The 15,708-nt window shown below is 32.4% G+C and overlaps 1 protein-coding gene across 1 annotated transcript; it reads right to left on the bottom strand.

Moving 5' to 3' along the window:
* Positions 1-11,464: 11,464 nt before the first annotated feature.
* Positions 11,465-14,235, bottom strand: LOC120141940. Its single transcript, XM_039156737.1, has 6 exons — positions 14,201-14,235; positions 14,029-14,109; positions 13,728-13,904; positions 12,628-13,014; positions 12,443-12,545; positions 11,465-12,264 (listed from the first exon to the last, which is right to left on the bottom strand). The coding sequence occupies exons 3-6, from the start codon at positions 13,885-13,887 to the stop codon at positions 11,574-11,576; spliced, it is 1,341 nt and encodes a 446-aa protein (XP_039012668.1). The 5' UTR covers positions 13,888-13,904; positions 14,029-14,109; positions 14,201-14,235; the 3' UTR covers positions 11,465-11,573.
* Between the last annotated feature and the right edge of the window lie 1,473 nt (positions 14,236-15,708).

Below are 15,708 nucleotides of genomic sequence, written 5' to 3'. Positions count from 1 at the left end.
GGATGAAGTCCTTGTTGAACAGAGTAAACATAAATAAAGACAAAGAAGATACAATTTCAAGATTTGTTACGGCTTAAACACAAACATAAACGATCTTCTTGAGATACATAGATATGTAAACCTTGAAGAAACATTGCAAAGAGCCATAACAATCAAAGCACAACTTCAAAGGAAATTCTAAAACCGAGAAAACTACCAAGGCACTTCATCTTTTTTCTTTGGTAATTCATCCAAATCCTCTTCATCTTCTACCCTTCTTCTGTCGTTAATAAGAAACGAGGGATGAAAGCCCAAGGGGGTTAAAAAGATATAGTTGAAAACCTTAAAAAGTCTCAAGATACAAAACCCTCTTACTTCTAATACAATTGGTAAACATATCAGTCATAATTGTCCTAATATGAGAATATGGTAATCCGAGAAGATAATGATGAATTAACGGATACGAACAGATTGTCCCGAGGCTTTAGAAAATGATGCACCAAATCACACAAACACTGATGAGTTTAACATATATGTCATGGTAGTGAGGCAAAACTTGAGTATACAAATAATTGATTATCTATTTCATAAAAAAACATCTTCCATAAAAGATGTCAAATTAAAGAGAAAGTATACTAATTGATCATTGACAATTGAAGTTGTGTCAATGTGACCAGTAGTTATTTGGTGGACACACTTAACTTCCTTGCCAAAGACATCCAAAGACAATTATTTATAGTGGCTCACTGAGAGTGTTTTGTAACACCCCAACCCGTACCCGACCAATACGAGTGATGTATCACATTGACTTTTCAACTTTGACTCTTGAAAACTTCAAAGAAAATTTAAAACTTTTATTAAAATAAAAGCGGTTTATTTACATAAATCGACCAAAATAACCAAAATCGATCGGAGCATATCAACTCAATCAATTAGTACATGCCACTATTCAAAATACCAAACACATTAAATTATCTATTTCTGATCTGAAATTTGTAAGGGATATGCTGACCTGTCTAGCTCTTTCGCTTCTCTTCTCGATCTGTAACCCTAAGTGAAATAATCACACGCTAAGTCTATGACTTAGTGAGGCTTTAAACTTATAAAGAAAACTTTTAAAGAAAACTCTAAATGCTTAAACATGTAGGAACATATCATCTTATAATGCCACATCAAAACAATATAACATTATATATATAACATACTATACACAAATACATATTATGCATTTTTTAAATCTCTAATCTTATTCCACTATCAATATTTTTATCATTTATATCTTATAATTATATCCTCTTATATATATCCTTTTACTCAACATATTATTCAATTAACCAAACAATACAAACATTATCATATAAATCATATCACAATATATATTTGTTATTATCTCTTGATTAACCCATGTACATATGTGAGAACTATTGATATGTGAGTCTCTAGAGGTTGTGCACTAATGTTGTCACCACAGCTCGTATAAATGCACCGAAGTGCCACGTAGAATTGCACCAAAGTGCCGCGTAGAATTGCACCGAAGTGCCATATAAAATGTCCCTAAGGACCACATAGAAAATTCCTTAAGAATCATATATATATACAAAGGATCAAGTATGTGTCTCAAAAGACATCACACATGTTCCAAGAAATACATATATGGCCCGAAGGACCACGTAGACCCTATACTCTTGGCATGTCAACTATACCTCTAGCTCTCAAGACATATAACATGGGCATTAATATTTATGTGTCACATATTCACACATTCGTATCAAATAAGCATATAGATCCCTTTCACATAGCTTATATCATACCTTCATGTAATCACACATCTCTTGTCACATGTCTTATTATTATATTTTTATAAGATCACACGTAGTCAAGTAGTTCATTTCCATATAAATCACACATACACGTAAATCACTTGCACGTAGAACATTTTCATAATACTCACATATCACATAGCTTATACTTGTTCTTATATCTTCTCATAACATATTCTCTTATAACTTTATGTCATATCATTCTCACCATTTAATTTCACCTAATTCATAGTCATGTGGCTTATCTTATATACTTATATTCACATACCTTATAATTACCTAGTGTACTCCATTTCACACATAGTTACATAATTACGTAATTTACTTACACATAGATCATTTTCATACCTAAATCATATAACACCCGATTCTTCCTCATAAAGTTATATTATATATTCTTATAATCTCATATTATCCTATAAGTAAATACTTATCTTGTCTCATTTTTCCATTTATTCTCATAATAATTTATACCATAACATATAATTTATATCACATATCTAATATTATTTGTATAATAAGTTAATCTATTTATTTAGTTAAATTTTACATAACTCCTATACCATAATTCCCTTTAAGTATACTTCTTCTCTATAATACTTATCTTATAGTTTGGCATCATTATTTATACTCAATTCCCTTCACTAATATTATTCTCATATTACTCTATAGTCTAATCTTATTTAACTCATCACCCTTCTCATGTAGTCATATAAATCTATTATATTGATTCTTATAATTGATCACATTTACTATGTAACATGTATGGTCACCTATCATATAACCTATTTCACATTCCCATGTAATCATATAGATCATTCATATTAATTCCTATAACTTATCAAACTACATGTATTCACACAAAATCATTTAATACATATTATAATATATATCACATATACCCAAATCAAACATATGCATATGATCATAAATTCATGCATTCTAATATAGGAAATAGACTCGTCGCAAGTCTTATTTCCATTAAACATCATAAACTAACTTGTATGCACTCACCTTGGCCTCACTAAGTTCAAATCCCCTTTTATGATTTTCCTCTCTTTTGATCGAATCTTAACTTGATGATCATCCCAGAACTTGTTCGTGCTCGATATCTACATGTTTATACATTGATACATATCAATATCTAATTGATGTATTCTAATCTATCATTTCCTAGACCAAAGGAAAGACCTAATTCTATTTTCCCTTGAAGTGCATCAGTACATTCTACAGTGTATCAATGCATCTCTTAACATGTGCATCGATACACTACCCCATGCATCGATACACAATTTACATTCGATGTTTCCATTTTAAAGGGTGTATCGATGCACCCCCTATGCATCGATGCACTCACTGCATTCGATGTTCATTTATTTGAGAGTGCATCGGTACACAATGAATGTGCATCGATACACACAACCCATAAATTTCAATTAAAGAACGAAATTCACTTTGTTTTTAGCTCAACTCTTCATATTTCATTCCCTTTTATATTCATAACTCACATACATATATTCAAACTCATTTCTATTCAATAATCACTTCTTTAACCTCCATATCCTCTCCTCCTTATGAAATTAAAAAATCATACCTAAATTTTAACATGTTACAAATCCAATTCTAACACTTCATACATGTTAATTAGATTGATGACAAGTCAAATTAACTCTTAAACCTTATTAAAGAACCCTCTTTCAAGATTTCACTTATTCCTCTTTTTTTTAATTCCCTCTATTCCATTCATCTTATTGTTTCAAAACAATTTAAGCTCTCCTTAAGCTTAATTATCATTTAATAATCAAAACTCAACCTTAAATTTAACCAGAAACTCAAAATTAGAAAACTCACCTTTAGCTCTTGGTTTTCACGCATGAAGGAAGAAGAAAGATGAAGAGAACTATAGAAACCACTTTGTTTCCTCTTCTCTTCCACGTGTAATATATATATATATATATATATATATATATATATATAACCATTTTTAATTATTTTCCCTGCAAATGAACCTTTTTCCCTTCAATTCATCTAATAATTACTAACATCTTTCAAGTAATATTTCCAAATAATCATTGAACTATTCCATTCTTCTACTTTAGTCACCAAATTCTGAAACTTTATGATTTAGTCACTAACCCATAGTTTAGGATGTTACAATGTTGAGTTGAAGGTCACGAAACAATGCTTAGTTAGTTTGAATATGGGCAAGTATTACGATGATGTTTATTGTGATGTACTTTCAATGCAAGCATCTCACATCCTTTTGGGATGACCATGGTAATATGACAATAACGTCACTTACTATGGTAAGGAAAATAAATACACCATCATCATCAAAGGCAAGCCTTACATGCTCAATCCAATGCATTCAAAGGACATCATGCAAGATTAAAAGAGAATTTGTGAGGAGGTTGAGAATTTAAAGAAAAAGGCAAAAAAAAGGTCACAACTCATAAAAGCCAAAAGAATGACCAATGGGAGGTGAGTGAACCCACTTGTGAGAAAAAGAGTGTCTCAAAGCATTTATGCGAGATCAAAAGACCCGAGAGAAACCTTTTCCCAAACCAGTTCTTGCTTCTTCATCCGTTTCAGAGACACCACAGTTTTGATTTCGACTAACCTCATAGATTTGCTTAGTGTGTTTGTTTCTCTTTTGCAGAATTTCATAGATGTCTTAAGTGATCTACCAGATAACTTACCACCTAAAAGAAGAATCGAACACCAAATTAATTTTATTCCAGGATCCACTATTTCGAACCGGCCATCGTATCGATGTAATCATGAAGAAACCAAGGAGTTGGAACGATAAGTATAAGCATTGCTACAAAAAGGCCACATCTAGGAGAGCCTTAGCCCTTGTGTCGTTCCAATAATTCTTGTGCCAAATAAAGATTGCACATTCCGAATGTGTGTAGATTGCAAACCAATCAACCGCATAACAATCAAATATAGGCACTCTATTCCATACCTTGATGACATGTTAGACGAACTTCATAGATCTTGCATATTCATAAAGATTGACTTGAAAAGCGGTTACCATTAAATCAGAATGAAGAAGGTGATGAATGAAAAACAACTTTCAAGACAAAGTTCAGAATCTACGAATGGCTCGTCATACCTTTTGGACTCACAAATGCGCCTAGCACCTTTATGAGATTAATGAATCATGTTTTGAAGGACTTCATAGGTAAGTTTGTTGTTGTTTACTTTGATGATATTCTTATATACTCTTCTTCTCTTGAATCTCATATTGGGAACGTTCGATCCGTCTTCAAATTTCTCCGACGAGAGCATTTATTCGCTAACATGGACAAGTGTGTGTTTTGTAACGATAAACTTATCTTTTTAGGTTTATAGTTAGTGCACAGGGAATCCATGTCGACGAAGGAAATAGCAAATCCATACAAGAATGGCTCACACCATCTTCTATCTCTGAGGTAAGATATTTTCACAGTTTAGCAAGCTTTAATCGATGTTTCGTCAAAGACTTTTCTACCATTGTTGCACATTTGACGGAAATTATCAAGAAATTCGTTGGATTTAAATGGGGTCCTCCCCTCTCATTGTAATAAACTTTTTTTTTCTATTTTATACAATACAAGGAGAGATCGTTTTTGCAAGAGCTGATTGTCTTGTGCCTTCGAAGTGTCTTCTTCTTTAGTTTTTCCAAGTTCTTGAGAGAGAGAACTTCACACTCCGGTTTGTTTATTCATTGCAATTAGGAGGACTGATTAGAATCATATTATCAAGTTTGTCTTTTTATTATGACTAGGAGGTTTCGATATGACATATCCATCTATCTCCATCATCCACACGTGTCGTGATCGTATGATTCCACGACACCTTCCGTGACGGAAGTGGGTGAATATGTCAACAACAGAAAACACCATGTATGAAATCGATAATTTTTTAAACTATATGTATGAAATAAAAAATTTGGTATAGTTTATGTATGAATGGGGTATTTAACCCAAAAAATATACAATAATTTAAAATTTTTATGGGTGATCACTCGCCCATTTCTAAATTAAAATATCTTTAATTATTTAATTATATAATAACGAAAATAAAAGTACCGATAATGATTAAAATGATTTTTTTTATTTTGATTATTAAAATATAAACATACTAAAGGTTTAGTATAATTTACTCTTATATATATATATATATCATCTCTATTTATTGGATTAAAAGAATATACATATTATCATATCCTTTTAAACATTAAGATTTTTTTATTAATCAACATCTAGGGTATATTCTAGGTTAAACATGATCTGCAATAATTGTTCTACAGAATATGCAGAAATTGCATTACATAAATGTTTTATTCAAATAATTATATTAAAAATATTATGTCAAGTGTATAAATGTATTTTTGTTTTAAGATTCTCAAATGCGTTGAAAGGAAGTGTCCAACAAAGAGTGTTCAGAAATGATTGTGCCATCACTCCCAATGAAAACGAAATGAAATGAAGTACCAGTGGGGTCCACCATAATCGTTGCCTGTCAGAAACTTTAGAATCATGTGAAGCTGTGAACCATAAATAATCTCCTCCAAAAATCAATTCATCTTTGAATGAGGTACATTTTGTCTCTTCTTCTATTTGTACCTACCTACTGCTAGGCCTGCCTTACAAACGACATATAGGAGTAATTTAAATATTTGAGTAAACTAATTCCAATATTACCCATCTTTAAACTCAATCTCATTTATACCGGTAGAGTTATAATTTTATTAATTTTATCACTAAAATTTAATTTTAAATGCAATTATGTCATTTTATCGTTAATGATTTAACGAGATGATGACATGACAGCTGTAGTTCGTGATATTATTGATGTGATTATCTCATTAAAACAACGTCGTTTTGACATGATTGTATTTAGTGTTAAATTTTTTTTTAAATGACAGTTTTATTTGAAAAAATTTAATAAAATAGTACATATGAGGAGATTTGAACTCAAAACTTTTTGAATAAAAAGCTAAAACTTAACCATTGTTTCCACTCAAATTTTTAATATAATCCTACGAACATAATATACATAACGTGAATCACACGTTTCAAATGTTATTTTCTAAAAAAATCTTTTGAAAATTTTAAAATTCCTGAAAAAACACCACAAATTCTAGAAAATTCCAAATAAAATCTTAAATTTCTAAAAAAAAACGCCCACAATATAATCTTCAAGATATATCGCACAGATTCTTGATGTACAATTCTCTTCCAAGACTGCCGTGAATATGAACTAGGCATTGCTTTTACCAAACGCCGGGTCATTCCATGGAATTCAGGAACTCGAGACGATTGAGGGCGTTCTCGCCTAATGCTAATGCGATGTCTGCGTACAAAGAAACAAGTTTCCAGCACTGCTGACATGGCATGTAGCGAAACAAAGTAGATGGCCATGATTGACCATGCTGAGTTTTCAAAGCTAGGGATTAGCCACAGCTCCATATAAGTAAGCCCAGCATACTTTTTGAGTATTTCACCAGAAGCTTTGGAAACAAAGATGGCATGTAGTTTTAGGGTAAACTATACCGATAGTCCCTTTATTGGAGTAAGCCGGCTTTGGTTACCAAAAAAAATTAAGGGAAAATGGTCACTAACGCCATCGATCTATCTAATTTAAGTCCCCAACTTTATCGGTCCATGTAACACTCCAGAATTTTGGTTAGTGACCATAGTGTAAATTTTGAAAGTTTAGTAACCAAAGTATAAAGTTTTGAAAAAATTTAGGGACCAAAATGGTAAAGGGTATGACAATTTGTTCATCTTTGACTTTGGGAAGATGATAACGGTTATGTGGATTGATATGAAGGTAATTATCAAGTTTCATTAATGATAAAATTGTCATTTCCCAATTAAATGAATTTTAAATTCATTTAAGCTTAATAAATGATAAATGCACATGAAATTAACTAGAAATTTCATGGAAATTCTTCAACCTCTATTTCGGGCTCCCTCATAACCCCAGGTAAGAGAAATTTTATTTTTAATTTTTTAGCAATTTTCTTTGGTTTTTGGGTTAAATCGTGAAATAGAAAACTGTTCTATTTGAATAGCTCTATCATTTGGTACCATTAATTAGTGCATGCTAATCTTGCTTGAATGTTAAGTTCCTAACTTTTAGGGTTTATGTTCATGTTAGGGTTTCATGAATTAATGATGGATTTTTGAGGTTTTTTTATGTTGTAGAATCATTTCCAAGCTTGATTGATGATCAAAACCACCTAGAAATGTTATTATGATTTTTGGCCTAAACCCTAAAGTAGGGGAAGTTTATGATTGGATGAAACTGAGTTAGGGGTTTAATTGTAGAGGTTTTGAAATGTTGAATAGAAGTTGATTTCATGATTTAATCAAATTGAAATAAAGTGAAAATCAAGATACCTACTCCCCTAACATTCGACCTAAGCTTTTGGAAGTGAGAAAAATTATGGAAAAAAATTTTGTGGGTTGGAAATGATGTAGGAAGGATTCTTTAAGCCTTAGAAAAATTTTGAGTCTATTTTGTAAATTTATGGAAGTTGGGGGACCTATTTGACAATTTTGGAAAGTTATGGGATCAATGTGTAATTATTCAATAGTTGATGGACTATGCTGAAAATTATTGTTAGAGTGTTGAAATTGATGTTAGAATGTGAAATTGGGTCATTTTGAAAAGTTGGTAAAAGTTGAGGATTAAATCACAAATATGGAAAATTTGAGAACTTAAGTGAAAATGTTATGTGAAGTTTGGATAAATTTGGATAAAAATGAACTTGAATGGTCAACTTGAAGTGTTAAGGTCAACAATTACGTCGTGACATGAAATTTGTATTGAATGAACATTAGAAGATTTTTAGGAATTTATTTTCTAATGTATGCCTATGTTAGTAAGATTCTAACATGTGATTTGAATTTCATATGTTTTGTAAATGATGTTCATTTAGGTTGTGTGCTTGAAATCAAGATTAAACAATATTAAAGCTAAGGAGAAGCTTAATGGTGAATGAGAATTTCTAAGGAAGGTTGCAAACTAAGGACACCAAGTGAGTGCATATTTAATTTGTACTTATGTTATCGAATAAACATTGGCTTGCGATGAGCCAGTGACAGAGTTACTATGGTAAGTAGTGACTCCTAATTGCTATGTGATTTGTTGTTTATGCATATATGTGCATTTGGTGAGCTAATAGAATTAGTAAACAAGTTGAATATGTAAATTGGTGAAGTATGCCTAGAAATGTAAGTTATGGACAGTAAGTTTAGAAAATCACCATAAATTCTACAGAAAATATTAGAGGATGATTTTTATACAGTTGGATTTGTGTATCAGTCTAGTTTTGTTTAAAGCAAACGATTTTTGATTTTGAGGTGTATAAAAAAAGATATGAGTTTTAATCGAGGATAGGTCAGAAAACAGGGCAACAGATTCTGCTCAAAACAGTTCTATAAGTCAACTTTGAAAATTCATTATAAATTGTAAAAAATTGAACTAGAAGAAGTAGGGGTGTAAACGAGCCGAGTTGAGCTCGAGTATTGTTGAGCTCGAGTATTGCTGAGATCGACTCGACTTGAAAACTCTGAAATGGAGCTCGACTCGACTCGAAAACTCGCGAGCTTAAAATTTTCAACCTCGACTCGAACTCGAAATCATGAACTGAAGCTCGTGAGCAGCTCGAAAAGGCTCAAAATGAAAAAAAAAATTCTTAAACTTAACTCGATTGAAGCCTCAAACTCAAATTTAACATAAACCTTAAATACATGAAATTTTACTATAGTTTAAAAAAAATCAATACATAAATATTAATATTATTAATAATTTATTTAAAAAAAATAAAATCTTAATATATTATATTTTCAAGCTGCTCACGAGTTTTTCGAGTCGAATATCTAGTAGCTCGTTTCGGCTCGTTAAGAACTCGAGTCAAGTCGATTCAATTCGAATATTTATCGAGCCTTGATCGAGTCGATCTCGAGTAGCTCACGATCTGTCTCGTCTCATTCACAGCCCTAAGAAGAAGCTCCTTAAATGGTTAGACTCTTATTTAAGTCTAGTTTCTAGTGGTATAAACATAAAAATTTCATTTGGTAACAGCTTTCTAAATAGTAAACTGTGTAGATGGTCACTAAACTTTGAAATCTTTTGATTTGGTCACAAAACAATTTTGCAAACAAGTTACTCATTTCGGTCACTCTCCCATAATTAAAGCATTAACTTTAAGTGTTGACATGGGTTCAAATTAGAACTTTTAAACAAGACACGTAATATCATTAGAACTTTATTTAAAATAATAATTTATTTTATTAACATATAAATAATAAAATCCGTAAAATTAAATTCAATAAAGTTTCTGAATAACTCTATTGTAAGCAACTTAAGATGGAATAAATTTAAGAAAAATTATCTGAAATATTATAAAATTAACGTTCAATATAATTTAATAACTTTTTATATAATTAAATATTATCAAATTGTAGCGACTTATATTATTTTATACTATTTTATGTAATATTTCTACTATATTTACATTGATTTAAGGTTGTTGTAATAGAAATGCATTAAATTTCGGCTTGAGTTTGAAAAAGAATTTTGGACGAACACATGGTCCATTCATGAATAGGGCCACCTTGAAGATTGTGCTACGAAAAATATATATGTGGATCCAATGATCCTAACCCAGATTTTTTTTCTTAATAGGACAAACAATTTAATTAATTAGTCCTATATAGAAGTTTATTTAGGGATTTACGGTACTTGTTGTAGTGACTTGGAACTAATCACGTCGAGATGACGAGTTTCAAAAAAAAGTATTCAAAATTTTTACCACTATATGATAAAATTTAATAAAAAATATATTATTAAAACTCATCACTTTGATGTGATGAGTTTGAATAAAATATATTATTTGGGTAAACTCGTCTCCTCAACATGACGAATTTTTTGAACACTATAACAAATGTCGTAGATCCCAAAATAAACTTCTAAATGCTTTATTAGGCTAATTAATAAAACAATTTACCCTGTTGGGCCCAAAAAAACCTACTAACTCATATATATATATATATATAGGGATGACACCACTCTAAAAATTTTAGACCATTATGAATTGGGTTAATTATCCATTCATACATGAAGTATATCAAATTCTAGCTTTCATACATAATGTTTTAAAATCTTGATTTCATATATAGTGTTTTCTGTCATTAACGGGTTCACCCACTTCCGTAACGAAAAATGACATGGAAGCCTGTTGAACACTGACAAAATGACACATGGCATTTTATAAAAATATTTATTTTTTTTATTCTGTTATATGTTTTTGTCAAAATAAGGGGAAATGAATAAAAAAATATTTTTTTAAAGTGTCACATGTCATTTTGTCAGTGGTCACAGGGTTCTACGTAGGTAAGTGTGGACTTGAGAATGTACCTGCATAAACGGGGGTGAATTTAAAAAATGTATCCGACATGGGTGTTGAGTACAAAAATATTAGGTGAGTATAAGAAAGGGGAAAGAGATATCCGCGCCTGCCCTCCCGTATTAATGGACAAAAAAATTAAAGAAAAATCATTTTTCAAATCAAACAAAGAACATATTTTACATCCTTTTATGTGAAACAAGCATGGAAACTAACATATCCTAAGTAAAAATTACATTAAAAAAAGACGGTAAAAACCTTCATCATCCATAAGCTTGCATCTCCCCCATGTTCATAGCATATGGACTTTAAGTATCTTTGTTTTACTTTCATTTGATTATATTAAAAGCTAATAGACCAAATGGTCAATAGCCATGGGAGTAACCCATATAATTCAAACGAGGTCGAAGATTGTGGTGACTATAACTTGGATCCCCATAGTCTACGGCCTTTATCACCACGGCTTCGCGCCTTCCATCTTGTTCTTGAACTGCCCCGAAAACAATCTCGTTTGTCTCGCAGTTCTTCTCATAGTATGTTTGCGGGTTTGATGAATAATGCTTCTGCAGGCGCTGCTGTTGCGGCTGCTGCGGCTGCTGCTGCTGCTGAGGGTGATGCATCTGCATTTGCTGCTGCTGCTGATAATCAGCATCCCATCCGTTATACTGAGGCCTGCTTTGCTTGATATGGTGTTTCCTTCCCAGTTCTTTGGCTGGAAATGGGTAACTTCTCTTCGGTGTCGGCGTTCGAGTATCTAAGGATGGTGGTTCGTCTTCATCGGGGATGACAAAGCTCTCCTGCGTAGGCCATCCTCTCGAGTGCATGGATGATTGCTGGTACGGATGTTGAAACTGATAGTACTGAGGCTTCCTTCTGAATCCAGAAAATAATCCCCCAAAGATTTCAGCAACGGAGGAACCAGCGTTGAGGACGAGCCTACCTATTGAACCGAAGAAGCCCTCTTCTACCTTTTCAGGTTCATCTTCTGGAGGAATTAACGGAGGCCTCTGATACGGTGCCACGGGTGCCATCGTCGCTCCTCTCTTTATTGGAGTTCTCGAGTCCTACAAAGATTGGAACTTGTTCGTCATATCACTCAGAATCCGGAATGTTGGAAACCTATCAGAACAAGTTCTAACATTCATATAAAAACTTGAAAGAAGAGAAAAAACACTATAATCCTAGAAAGGAGAGAATTTAAAAATCTACGACATTCGATCCATTTACATATAACATCAGGTCACTTGCATCATGGGATGAGAACATTGCTTGTACCCTAAGCTGTAGTAAGGCAAGCATGTAACCGAAGAAGGAAGTGGCAACAAGAACTGCTATACCTACAACGATCATCCCATATCTTAAAAGATTTTGATGATCTCAAAGGTCAATGAGAACGAGAATAGCTTGAACGAGACGTACCTAAATGAAAACTGCCATCATACTGATACGAACAATCATTGTCATTTAGTTGGATTTCACGAATTGCCTGGTTTCCTCTATCTATTACAAAAAGAGAGCGGCTACTTCTAATGTAAACCAAGTCGAAATCATCTGAAAATTTCGCATCTTCACTTGGACCATCAACATGGCCTCCTCCTCGGCTCCATTTTCCTCCTCCAGCTATAGTTGTAACCCCTGATTCACTGATCTTTCTGATAGCCATGTTCATCGTGTCTGAAATGTATATATTTCCACTATCATCCACTGTTAGCCCCTTCGGATGATTCATTCTAGCTTCTCGTGGTTTCCCATCTACATGCCCCGAATACCCTTCGGATGATCCAGCAAGCAGCTTAGGTCTGCTATCTGTAGTGTTGCATACAATATCAGCAAACGGAATATATATGTACATAATAATATGAATATTAATCGAACACCAAGAAATGAACAAGATGAGGTTGAAGAAATCAAAGAAAATCAAATGCAGAGAGCATATCCCTGCATTTGATAGTCTAAGAACACAAAGTAAATTTAAAATATTAGTCGAACTACTCACTGTTCAAATCAACAAAGTACTTGTGCTTCATAAAGAAGCTCAAAGGTGTCCAAATATTAGTCAAATGTTGTTTAAAAAGTGAAAGTGATTCCACAGATGGCCTAGAAAGATAAAAGACTGGAAACATGTGTAAATTAGAAGTTTTAAGTGTTCAATAGACAATGTGAGCTTTGAACAAAAAAAAAACAAAAAACAAAAAGAACAGTCTAAATCTAAAAATAGATCTAACCTATATGTTACTTGTACTCAATAGTGAGTGTCCATAAGATGTAACTATCCATTCTAAAGTAGAGTCTTCTCCTAAACAAAAGTAAATCAAACTCATTCACAACCTTTATTAAGAAGATCTAAGGACAACTTACAAGAGAAGAGCCCAAACTATGTGCCTCATAGAGCACAAAACTAATCAAAAGAGCCAATTGTTCAATTTTAATAAAAGAAATTTGAATGCGACTATGTGAGGTTTGGCAATGCACAGAAATCATAAACCCCAGAAGAGAAGTATATTCAAGAATTAACTTACACCTAGACAGTGGCATGGAAATCTTGTAAAGGTTAATATTTTCAGCATCCAACACCAAGAGGTCTCCATTGGGGGAAACTTCAACAGATAATGGTTCAATCCCAAGCTTGCTTCCTTCAAAAACTGTTTCCACAGTGTATCCACCTTCAAATTTCATCATGGAACGGCTTGAAACAGCTGAATAAACAAATCCCATTAATCCCACTAGCCAACAGAAAAAAACAGATATTTACATTACATACAAGAGAGACTAAAAATCCCAGCTTTGGGATAAATGATTGGGAATTTGAAGTGAAGTTACCAGCTTTGGGTTCTGATTTTAGTGACAATAGCCATTTAACAAGAACAGACACCACATTTGAGACGACTGAAGTTACAATTTCTGCCAAAAAAATGCATGAGATAAAATGCAAAGCAAAATTTAAAACAAAAACAGACTGAAAGAAACGATGAAACCTTTTCATCATACTTACTTGCAGGTGGGGTGGCAGAAACTGAAGAAAACCCATTAAAGGGAAGCAAGAAAACAAAAGTGAAAACAACCCATTTCTTCACCATTGCTCAAGTTTCTCACTCTAACATGAAAAACAGAGGAGGGGAATTTGTTCAAGCATCCAAGATTTAAGCTACGTTTAAAAACACAAATGAGGGTTTATATTATATAATTACAAATGTAATTAAGGAGGAGACCCCACAAAAATATAGTTTTGTTTACATACTAATCAGTAGAAGCCTTTTTGAAGAGACAAAGATAGGAAGGGCTTTAAATACCCTTCAAATACAAAAATGAAGGGAACTCTGTTCAAGAAAGATAAATAAAGGCAACCTTAGACCACAACATGAATATTGCAGTTCAATCAAAGAATCATATTTTATGCTTTTCTCTCAAACTTCTATTTTTCACATTTAATGGACATTTCCTTTTTAATCGTTATAGTTTTTTGGGTAAACTACATAAATGGTGATCCAAACTTGTAGTGAATTTGCATTTTAGTCACTAGGGCTTTAAACGAGCCGAGTCGAGCTCGAGTATTGTTGAGCTCGACTCGACTCGAAAACTCTGAAATGGAGCTCGATTCGACTCGAAAACTTGCGAGCTTAAAATTTTTAAGCTCAACTAGAACTCGAAATCATGAACTGAAGCTCGTAAAAGCTCGAAAAGAAAAAAAATCTTAAACTTAACTCGATTAAAGCATCAAACTCGAACTCGAACCTGAACATTAAATACATGAAAACCTTATACTATATATTTTTTTAAAAAAACAACACATTAATGTTTATATTATTAATAATTTATTTTTTAAAAAAATAAAATCTTAATATATTATATTTTCGAGCTGCTCACGAGCTTTTCGAACCGAGTGCCAAGTAGCTTGTTTCGGCTCATTAAAAACTCGAACTCGAGTCGAGTCCATTCAAGTCGAATATTTATCGAGCTTTGACCTAGTCGATCTTGAGTAGCTCACGATCTATCTCGTCTCATTTACAGCCCTATTAGTCACTCAACTTTTGAAACTTACAATACAATCATTGAACTTTTAGTTCATTTTTAGTAAGGCCCTTAACGTTATCTCCCGTTGGTTTTATCTTATATGACACATTACTGTTATTTTTAGCTTAATAAAATAATCCTTTTAACCCATTTCAACTTAATAAAAAATTATTCTCACTTAAAATAAACTAAAAAATCTGAAAATCAAATTCTCCTTTCTCTTATTCTCTTTGTTTGATCAACAATAGAGGCTAGATTAAGTCAAAATTCATTAGATGATTATATCATTGACTAGTCATGAATCCACTGATTTCTATCGCTTCCGTTATAGTTGTCGGGTTGGCTGTCATGTTTGCTTCTATCGGACCTGGAGTTGGTCAATGTACTATTGTGGGCCAAATTGTAGAAGGTATCGCAAGATAACTTCAAGAATATTACTGAAAATGAATTAAAAATTCAAGGATTGTATTATAAATTTTAAAAGTTAGA

Source organism: Hibiscus syriacus, unplaced genomic scaffold (genome assembly GCF_006381635.1).
Source record: "Hibiscus syriacus cultivar Baekdansim isolate YM2019G1 unplaced genomic scaffold, ASM638163v2 tig00000187_pilon, whole genome shotgun sequence".
In the NCBI taxonomy this organism is placed as follows: domain Eukaryota; kingdom Viridiplantae; phylum Streptophyta; class Magnoliopsida; order Malvales; family Malvaceae; genus Hibiscus; species Hibiscus syriacus.
This window is presented reverse-complemented; position numbering and strand designations above follow the sequence as displayed.

Excerpts from the sequence above, each read along its gene's own strand:
- LOC120141940 (XM_039156737.1), bottom strand. The coding sequence starts at position 13,887 with ATGATGAAATTTGAAGGTGGATACACTGTGGAAACAGTTTTTGAAGGA. Across the intron at positions 13,015-13,727 it reads TTCCATGCCACTGTCTAGGT|ATAGCAGACCTAAGCTGCTT; the intron begins GTAAGTTAATTC and ends GCAACACTACAG. Across the intron at positions 12,546-12,627 it reads TGATGGCAGTTTTCATTTAG|GTATAGCAGTTCTTGTTGCC; the intron begins GTACGTCTCGTT and ends TGATCGTTGTAG.